We start from the raw sequence: 10,817 nt of genomic DNA on the forward strand, positions 1-10,817 counted from the left end.
CTACTCTAAGCAAAGGAATGTCTTTGGGCTTGTATGTTTTTTTTTTTTTTAATGGTTGCGGCTGTCATTGTTGTTTGGCGGGCCTTGAACCCGCCACCTTGGGTGTACATGGCTGGCGCCTTAGCCACTTGAGCCACAGGCACCGAGCCCCTTTTGTTGATTTCAGAGATGATCATCAGTAACACCAAAAAGTTGCTATGTTTTGTAGTAATGCCCAGGGCATTTGTGTAGGGCTTGCTAGGTTTTTCATTTGGGAGGAATAGATGGTGTCACTAAGCCACTAGAAAATGGGGGACTCTCCTTTATTTGTCTCTGAGACAGAGTCTCATGGGGCCTACTGTATGGAAAATAGTTGTTATTTCAAATATACTTAATAAAGAGGTCTGGTAATTCTTCCCTGACTCTTCTTTTACCTGCTAGGAAGTCACTAACTTTAGTTTGTGGCTGAGGAAAAACAACAAGCAGCAAGCTTGGTAAGCAGGATCAGAATTCTGTAAATTTACGAAGGAGAATGTTCTAAGGAAAGAAAGAAAAGATAGTAGTGGTGATACCTATTGCTTAATAGGGTAGAGAGAAATGCATGATCCCTGTTATACTTTATTGGAGTCAAGTTTTGAGGGAAGGATAAATTACTCTATGTAAAAAGAGATGACAGTTCTGATAGCCCAGCCTATATTATACATGATAGAGGGGTTTTGACTAATCTTTAATATTCTGATTTATATCGACAACTTCCTCTCACATATGAGTGCTAGGAGTTCCATTAATACAGTGATGGTGTTCTTTTTGTCAGTCCGTAGGTATACTGTTAGAGCCATGCAGTGACCATGGTGATACTGAAGATGGCTGTCTTGAGAGGTAAGCATTTTCTTTTGTTGCTAATTAATAAATCATTAATTGGAGCACTTCACAGATTGGGACCTAATATTTTAGATTAATATCCATTATAAACATACAGTTTAGATTATCTTTTTAAAAAAGATACCTTGTTGGGTGGTGCCTGTGGGTCAAAGGAGTAGGGTGCTGGCTCCATATGCTGGAGGTGGCAGGTTCAAACCCAGCCCTGGCCAAAAACTACAAAAAAAAAAAAGAAAAGATACCTTGTTTTTAATGGTAGTCTTACATATTAAATATCCTCAAATATTCAGAGTTGTACAGGTTCAGAGAGACATAACTTGGAAAATATTCAGAGGAAAGAATACAGCCTTCTTGGATACACCTAAAACTTTTCGGTGATTGGTAGAACAATCGGATTTATTGATATTCTGAGTATATCTGTCAGTGAGTTATTCATAGTCTTGGAACTGTGAATAACCACATGAAAGATTATAATGTATTTCCTTCAACAAATATGTATAGGATGTTTCTGTTCCCCTTTGAACTCATCCTTGGTGTGTTCCAGTACAGTCCTAAGCAGTGGGTATTCTTTAAAAAGAGAGAGTCTCTTTGACTAGAAGCTTTCTAGAATGTTTTAAATCAGAGTATGGTTTGGGTCTTGTTATCCTTTGCATCATTTTTTAAGCTGTTGCCAAGAAATATTTTATTATTTTCTTAGGAGAGATGATTTGATATACTGAAAACAAATCAGTAATGAATTTACAGGCTAGATCTTAAATATTGAGAGATTTCCAAACACCCTTACCAGTTTGCTGATAGCTCATTGGCCAAGGTAAACCTGTGTTAATTTTATTGTTTCTTTTAATCATGTGTAGGAAACCTGTTGTTTAAGGGTAAGCAAATTTTTTGGAGCCATGTCTCTGGAGCATCCCCATATTTTGAAGGTTCACAGATTTTCTGCTTAACAGCAGTTCCTTATGCTTCCCTTCAGGAGGCAGGAATGATCTTCTTCCAGCCCAGCTAGTTTGGAGCTGTGGGCTGAAGATAAAAGATTAACAGCATTAACAGGCATCCCCCAAATGATAACATCTGGATTTGAACAATAAGAACAATAAGGATCCATTTAGTGAGGACTCAATCTTTTTGGAAAAGCTCTTTCCTCTTCAGTTTGTGTATAGGTTAGAAAACTTATTTTTAGATCCAAAGAGTACCTTGGTTAGGTGGATTACATTTTGCATGTTTAACACTCATATTTTTCAAATTAAGTGATTAGACCTTTTAGTCTGCTAGGGTAGGATTTACTCACCCTACCATTTGCTCCTACTCTAAGCAAAGGAATGTCTTTGGGCTTGTAGGGGACTTTAGTTCATTTCTCATGCTCAGTAAGAATAAGGTAATTATGTACATGAGGAGATGACTTGTCATATCTAGATCAAAGCCTGTCTTTGGAATGTACACTATTATAGCTGGTAGAAGTGGCATCGGCATGTGTCATTGTAAATTTCCATGATGTCTTTGCGGAAAAGAACTTTACCCTAGGAGGTATATTGATAGCCATATATAATAGCAGGTGTGCTTTTGACTAGTAAAATAGGTATAGATCATTTGTGACAGCTTGTTTTAACACTTGTTCTAAATAGGGGTTAGTTTTTCTGGGAAATAAAATGTGAAATGAAATTTTTAAAAATTTCCTTTCAATATGTTACTGCTATATATTGAGGAGGGAAAGATTAAGAAGTAGTAACCTTCTTTGATTGCAAATAATAACCTTGTGATAGAATATAGTCAGATTTAAAATAAATGTTATAGCATGTAAAAAATCTTTTTTAAAAGAAAAATGTCTCAGAATGAAGAGAATAAAGCTATTTGGTTACAACATTTATTTCGCAAAAGCTTTTCCATTATATATTCATCCTTTGTGGTTTCTACTTAGTATGGATTTTAATTTTTATTTGTAAAGGTTTTGGGCGGGGATTGGGAGAGGCTCTGGGAAATATTCCTTTTTTTTTTTAATCTTCAGATGATTCTGTGGATCTTTCGGTATAGTCTGATTTTCAGATGCAGGGCTCCAAAGAATAAGGCATTTGTCCAGTTATCATTTTCTCTTTATTGTAAATGCTATTTTGAAGAAGAGAGTAATCTAGGTAAGAAATATGCAGTGATAATAATCTTTTTCATTCTTTAATATATTAACAACTTTATTTTTAGGAAAGAATATTTGTTATTTGACAGTGATAAGTTGTCACACTTGATTCTGGTAAGAACTATTTTTATCTTACGTTTCTTAAAAAGTTCACTGGGGGTCAGGTGTGGTGACTCACACCTATAATTCTAGCACTGTGGGAAGGCAAGGCAGGAGGATTGCCTGAGTTTAGGAGTTTAAGATTAGCCTGAGCAAAACCGAGACCCAGTCTTTACAAAAGATAAAAAAGGTTAGCCAGACCCGGTGGCATGTACCTGTAGTCCCAGCCATTTGGGAGACTAAGGTGGGAGGATCTCTTGAGCTGAGGAGTGTGAGGTTGCAGTAAACTATGATCACACTATTGTGCTCTATCCTGGGCAACAGAGTGTGAGACCCCATTTCAAAAAAATTTTGTTTACATTTAATCTGTCAATTATTATATCTGGTTTTAAACTCTTGGGTTGGCTAGTATTTAAATATAAATACTGATAACCAATATTTTACAGTTAAGCAGCAGCATAACTAGCTGCTTTTGGTTACAAGAAAACACTTCCCTGAATTTGGGGTCCAAACTATGTCTCTAAGTAGTAAGACATAACATAAAACTGCTTGTTTGTAGTTGAAATAGTTTGGATAGTAGGAGTGACACATTTGGTTGTATAGACACGGTAGAATAATGAACATAGTAGGGATGGCTGGGCATGGTGGTGCTTGCCTGTGATTCTAGCACCCTGGGAGGATTCCTTGAGCTCATGAGTCGAGACCTCCCTGAGTAAGAGTGAGACCCTATCTCCACTAAAAATACAAAAATTAGCTGGGCATCATGGTGTGCACCTTCAGTCTCAGCTACTGTGGAGGCTTAGGCAGGAAGATTGCTTGAGCCTAGGAGTTTGAGGTTGCAGTGAGCTATGATGATGCCACTGAACTCTTATCAGGAGCGATAGAGCAAGACTATCTCCCTGTGCCCCCCCCCCAAAAGACAATGAAATCTATACATGAATATGTCCTGGTGTCTTTAAGATGGGTGTGAAAAGCTTCCAGGATTGTGAAATGTATTTTTTATTTTAAAATACAGGATTCTAGTAGCAAGATATGTGATTTGAATGCCAACACCGATTCAGAAGTGCCAGGAGATCAAAGTGTTGGTGTTCAAGGGGAAGCAGTATGTGTCCAAATTCCACATTTAGACCTGAAGAATGTTTCTGGTGGTGATAAATGGGAAGGTAATTTTATCCATGCACATTATTTCCCTGATAATGTTATTTGTAACTGAAATTATGCTTAGTAATAAGACTATTACCCTTTTCTGGACAACTATATTAATCTTTATCTTCTGTTTTTCCTTTCATATAAGATGAGTGAGTGTTTTTATTAAAATAACACTAATGAGATTATGGGGCAACATCATTCGTATGAAATAGGGGTTCTTAACTGATTATTAGCTTTGAAAATGGATGTTAGAACTGATTAAAAAAAATAAAATCACCCAAGATAGGCTTTTGTTAATGGTTAAACCAAGCGCTATCTCTAAGTCTTTGAAAGCTGAGGGAGGGCTTAGGCATCTCACAAGTTTAAATAGGGGTCCATATAGTTACCTTATCCTTAGCATTATCAGGAATAACTTTTAAACAATTGTCTTTGGTCAGGCATGATGGCTTATGCCTGTAGTCCTAGCATTTTGAGAGGCTGAGGCAGGAGGATCGCTTGAGGCCAGGAGTGTTCGAGACCAGCCTGAGCACCATAGTGACAGGCTACCAAAAAATAGAAAAATTGGACAGGCTTGGTGTCACACACCTATTGTCCTAGTTACTCAGGAGGCTGAGGCAGGAGGATCACTTTAGCTTCAGAGTTTGAGGTTGTAGTGAGCTATGATAATTCCACTGTGCTCTAGCAACAGAACAAGACTATTTTTAAAAAAAAATCACAAGAGACTAGTTTTCAAAAAACAAAAAAATGAATTATCTTCAAGGGTACTTCAAATATTATATACTATACCTCTGTATTATGTTATGAAGTTATGTGAAAGGACCCTAAAAATTTGCACAAAGGGGAGTTTAAATTTAATAGGCAGGCAACATGGGTATATGCATTTCTCAAAACTCAGCAAATGTACACTTAAGATTTTTATGTTTCATAATATATAAAATATTTTTTGGCATAAAGAGAATTAGAAACTGTAGACAGATATTGAACTTTAGCTGTTAATTTGCGTGTTGGAGTGTTTATGGAGAAATATACCCATATCTGTAGTTTTATTCTGACATTCATGGATAAAAATAAGGTGGTTAATTGGGCAGATAAATGTTATAAAGCAAGTATAGCAAAATGTTAATGATAGAATCTAGGTGATGGTGTGTGGTTATTCACTGTAAAGGTCTTTCAGGTTTGTAAATTTTCAAATTGTGTTGGAGGAGGTGGGGAAGCAAGCAACAAATTTGAATCCAGGAGGATTATACAACTTCCTTGGTAAAGAGAGAGACAACTCAGGAATCATAAGCAGAGTACATATTCATTCATTTGGATGAAGATCCCTGGATTGCCTCACCTTTGGCGAGTTATCTGATGACATAATTAATAATAGGACTATTACTAGTTATCTGATGACATTAGCAGTAACAAAAGGAATCGCCATGCCGGGCCGATGGACTCCTTTGGCACTATTAAGTCTATTCCTCTGATCACAGTTGCAGTGTACCTTTTTTTTCCCTACAGTTTAGGCTGTTTTTTTTTTTTTTTTAAGAGCCTCAATTAAGTCATTGTCTGTGTCGGTCTTTTTTGCCAGCTACCCCAAACCCTTTTTAGTTCTAGATGTTTGGTAAACCCAGTGGCATATTACATATTTTATACCTGGGCTAAATTAAACTGAAGTTGTCTTAGATTTGCTTTGCTTTATGTTTTTTAGGACATATGCAATTTATAAAGATGCTCCCTAGAGTTAGAACATATGCTAGCACACTGGTGGCAGTGAATATCAAATATCCTTTTTAGTTATTTATTGTGGCATAGTCACTGAGGAGTGGTGGTCAACAGAACATCCTTTGGGACCTGGGTGAGAAAGGAGACTCTGAAAGAAGCAGCTGCAATTCTGATAAAGCACTTTTGTGTTTTCCTCTTAGATTCCGATAGCCCTTTATGATCTTTGGCCTGGGAGGTCCTGATCTTAAACTTTAAGCATAGAAGAACAATTGTTTTCATTGTCTGAGGAGACCGGACATTATCTCTCCAGTTTCAGTTTTCTGGAGGCTCCCCCAAAGGGAACCTGATACTGGACTGGTTTTTACCCCTGTCAGAATCCAACCCTTACAGCTTGTTGTTACATATAGGAAAGGAGGTGATCCCTGATTTTCAGTGCCTGTGCTGCCCCATTATCCACCTGGCTTAACACCATCCATGTGGGCTTCTTGCTGGCTCTTCCAGTTCCAGGAATAAGGGCCGATGACTTTCAGAAAGCTAACAGAGACAGCTCAGTGAACTTCCCAGTCATGAACTGTGCATGTGCTTGGCCGAGTGGCTGTTAGTAGACCATGTTATTCATTCCAACTTTGCCACCAATATGAGCATTGATTTTTCCACAATTAGGAGTTACGATGTTCTAAATAAAAATCTTTTCCTTAGGAAACCAAATTACTTTAGATGATGACTACTTTGGAATCAGATACACTTTGTTCGGCCCACCTCACTATTTTCTAAGTGTGTGGAGGTTTTTTCTTTTGCTTAAAGAACAGTCAGCAAAATGTAGTTAGCAAGCGGATAGCACATGACCATTATCATCAGTATGAATTTGTAGTACCTGTTCAAAAAGTTTTGGCTTCTAATGGAAGTGGATACCATCTTTCTTTCATATTCTCTCCTGCTAACTCTGGAATAGAGGATAATTTCAAAGAACAAAACTGAGATTTTTTTTTCCATTTCAAATCAATTACACTGAAAGGTTTCAAACAGTGCCATAAGAGTTTCCATTTTTTTTGTTTTACATTTGAGTTTTAATACAATAGCACTACTTTGTGTTTTTTTGGGGGTTTTTGGTTTTGTTTTGTTTGCATTGCTTGCTGAAATGGAAATATATGTTTGTGTTTGTTAAAGTTTGATTAGTAGTAATTTCTTTGAATAAAATTTTTGAGCAGAATGCCTAACTGGTTTTAGGGAAATGTTTTGGTATCTTTGGCTTTGTGTTATGTGTATGGTTTGTTCTGACTGTGCTGTGTGTTCACTTTAGTATTTTTTGCCATTTTTTCCATTTTATTAGCGTCATGCCCTATCACTTTTCCCCTCATTGATTTCAAAACAATGCATCTGCAGAGAGATGGGGAGGGTAAGTATGGTTCACCATAGTTTAGTTTTTTTCCTTTTTATGGTTCACTTTGTCTTTTTATTATTGGCCCTTCTCCTGCTGTCCCCCTATCTTAGGAAAACTGTTCTGGGTTAAAAATGATACCCAGAAAAAAATTGTTTTTCTTCTTTCTTATCTTAAAATAGGAGAGTTCTCATAATATATTTATTGCCAGTTATTTGCTGGGACACAGGTACAAGGGTTGCTCTGAAATCACTTTATTATTACTGGGTTTATTATGGAATTTTAATTTTAATTGTCAGGTTGATTGGGGCTTCAGTAATAACTAAATTACGTTTTGAAAAAAAGAAATGCTTTAAAATGCTAATGAAAAAAGTTAAACTAAATTACTAAAGCAGCAATCTTAGCTATTGTGTGAAGAAAAAGAAAACACTTATGAATTCTGACACTGTCAAGCCATCTTTGCATTCATTTTTACTATTGTTAATAGCTATAGCATCAAAATCTTAAATTTTAGTTATAAAAAACTAATGTTTAGATGGGAAATGTTTTCTTTTTCCCTTCTGCATTCCAGTGATTCTTAAAGTCAATTTTGTATTTGGGGTATATTTGTGGATCATGTGTATGATTTATATGAATTCTGTATGTAATCAAACCTTGTATGTACAAAGACTTCAACTATATTAACATGGTTTCATTTGAGAGCATACAGGGTAATACTAATAAAATATACTTATGGTCTAGTGCTATTACATTTTGTCTTGATAATATTGTTAGGCATTTAATTACTAAAATATATATTATGCACAGGAATTCTGTACCAGAGATAGCCATTACAGTTTAATGTTAGAGACCAGGTTCTGTCAGATGAGTTAGCTCCTTTTTTTTGAAATGTTAAAATTCTAGGTAAGAAGTCAAAGAGCTTCATTTGGTGAGTGTTTTGTGTAGCGTGGAAGAGAGCTTCCACATCTCCTTAACATAGCTAATTAATAGTGAAGGACAGTTCATACACCTGGCATCATTTTGCTTTAAAATTTTAACTAAGGACTGTTGAGTATTTGTTCTTTCTGAATTAAGTTTTCCCTTCTTAAATAACATTTTTTAATATAACATCTTTAGAAAAGTTAGCATTAAATAATTTTTTACAATTACGTTTTAAAGAGCTTGACAGTGTCCTTTCTTGCCACAAGGTTCAGAAATTTAAGGTATAACTCCTTATGTGAAAATAGAACTCTGGGCTTAAAAATGAAGTTTCAGTAATTATAAACTGTATTAGATTTTGTGAAGATTCTAGTATCTTATTTTTTAAAAAATATATACAGTGTTATATGAACCACTGTAAATAACTATATGCCTTAAAAAATATGTAGCTAATATTTTGTGACTTTTTCTCTACATGGACTCAAGAGACCCATGGTACTATTATTTGTGTCTGTTTTACAGAGCCATTTCCTGCTTTTAAGTCTTGGCAAGAGGACTCTGAGTCTGGAGAAGCTCAGTTGTCTCCACAAGCTGGAAGAATGAATCATCACCCCCTGGAAGAGGACTGTCCTCCAGTATTATCACACCGCAGTTTGGATTTTGGGCAAAGCCAGCGTTTCCTACATGATCCAGAAAAGTTGGATTCTTCCTCTAAAGCACTTTCTTTTGCTAGGTATATAATTTTTGTGTGTTTATGAAAGGTGATTCCTATTATGTACCCAGATCCTCTGAGAGATTTGGTCTTCCATACCTATTCATGAGCACATTTTTATAAGTTTTTTTTTCTGGCCCGGATATTAAATTTTGAGTTCAGTAGGTGTTTTTGAGGTTTGCTCTCAAACAGATATTTCCTCATGTATTCATTTATGACTAAAACACAGAACTCTGAAAGCAAAGTAGCAAGCAAGGGGTGTTTTTAATCAAAACCTGTTCTGAATATCAAAAACTTTCCTATACAGTTTGAATTCTTTTTTTGGAGACAGTTTCACTATGTTGGCCTCAGTAGAGTGCTGTGGTATCTTAGCTCACAGCAGCCTTCAACTCATGAACTCAAGTGATTCTCTTGCCTCAACCTCCCAAGTAGCTGGGACTACAGGCGCCTGCCACAACACCTGGCTGCTTTTTTTGGTGTTGTCATTTAGCAGGCCTGGGCAGGGTTCAAACCTGCCAGCTCCCGTGTAGGTGTCTGGCCCCCTAACCACTGAGCTGTGGGCGTTGAGCCATACAGTTTGAATTCTTAAAAGAGCTCTGAGCTGCTAGATATTGTTGTTTCTTTTCTGCCTTATGATATCAGTGCCATGTACTAACGGATTGTGCGACAGGAGCACCGTCCAAATAAGTTTTAAATTGTTCTAAATTGCTTTCATCACCCCTTATGTTAACTAATTTTGTGATGTGTAGCACATTGCATTTCTTTCTTTTTATTTTTTGAGATAGAGTCTCACTTTGTCACCCTTGGTAGAGTGCTATGGCATCACAGTTCACAGGAACCTCAAATTACTGGGCTTAAGCAATTCTCTTGCCTCAGCCTCCTGAGTAGCTGAGACTATAGGTACCTGCTACAACGCCCAGCTATTTTTAGACATGAGGTCTTGCTCTTGCTCAGGTTGCTTTTTAACTCATGAGCTCAGTCTGTCTGCCTCCATCTCCCAGAGTACTAGGATTACAGGCATCAGCCACTGTGACCCCGGCCTCATGCTGTGTTTCTTTTTACTAATTGTCCTTTAGTGTTAGTGACTTAATTTCACTTTAAACATATATTTATTGGTAATAGTGTTATGTCAGGGCAATAAGAAATATGGTGTTGGCACTTAAAAATTTAATATACATTGTGGGCCTTTTTGTTTTAATTCAGGATCCGAAGATCATCCTTTAGTTCAAAAGATGAAAAAAGAGAAGATAGAACACCTTATCAAGTGGTCAAGAAACTTCAGAAAAAAATCAGACAATTTGAGGAACAGTTTGAAAGGGAAAGAAATAGCAAGGTAAGTTTGTAGCATTACCCCAAGTGAGCTGGGTCTAATATTAGAAATGGAAAAAGAATCTTTTAAGAGCATTAGTTTAGCTCTATCCTGAGAGAAAGAATAGATCTTGAGATGCCCGGGGACATGATGATCATATACACCTGAGGTTATGTAGATCCTTAGCCTTACGATTTCCAGGCCAGTATTTTTGCCATCGCACCATGGCATGTTTATATTTCCATTAGGAAAACAGCAATTAGAATTTTTAAAGCAAATAATTTACATTGACAAATCACGTTGCTGCTGTTCCTGCTCCATCAAAAACCACAAGTACCAAAAGAGGAGAGAGTGTGTGAAGGAGACAGGGAATGAGGGGCAGATGGCTTAATAGTTTGAACATGTGGCTCGGCGCCTGTGGCTCAAGCGGCTAAGGTGCCAGCCACATACACCTAAGGTGGCGGATTCGAATCCCCAGCCCGGGCCCGCCAAACAACAATGACGGCTGCAACCAAAAAATGGCCAGGCGTTGTGGCGGGCGCCTGTAGTCCCAGCTACTTGGGAG

The 10,817-nt window shown here is 37.0% G+C and overlaps 1 protein-coding gene across 1 annotated transcript in view; it reads left to right on the plus strand.

The window, feature by feature from the left end:
• The window catches only part of FAM13B (family with sequence similarity 13 member B), a 97,818-nt gene that overhangs the window by 69,562 nt on the left and 17,439 nt on the right, over window positions 1–10,817 (plus strand). Inside the window, exons 11-16 of the mRNA XM_023514687.1 lie at window positions 794–858; window positions 3,046–3,094; window positions 4,095–4,242; window positions 7,266–7,331; window positions 8,754–8,964; window positions 10,147–10,276. Of these exons, the coding sequence (XP_023370455.1) occupies window positions 794–858; window positions 3,046–3,094; window positions 4,095–4,242; window positions 7,266–7,331; window positions 8,754–8,964; window positions 10,147–10,276 (669 nt within the window). The remainder of the gene's footprint in view (window positions 1–793; window positions 859–3,045; window positions 3,095–4,094; window positions 4,243–7,265; window positions 7,332–8,753; window positions 8,965–10,146; window positions 10,277–10,817) is intronic.

This window comes from Otolemur garnettii, unplaced genomic scaffold (assembly GCF_000181295.1).
Source record: "Otolemur garnettii isolate 467f Iridium unplaced genomic scaffold, OtoGar3 scaffold00003, whole genome shotgun sequence".
Taxonomy (NCBI): Eukaryota; Metazoa; Chordata; class Mammalia; order Primates; family Galagidae; genus Otolemur; species Otolemur garnettii.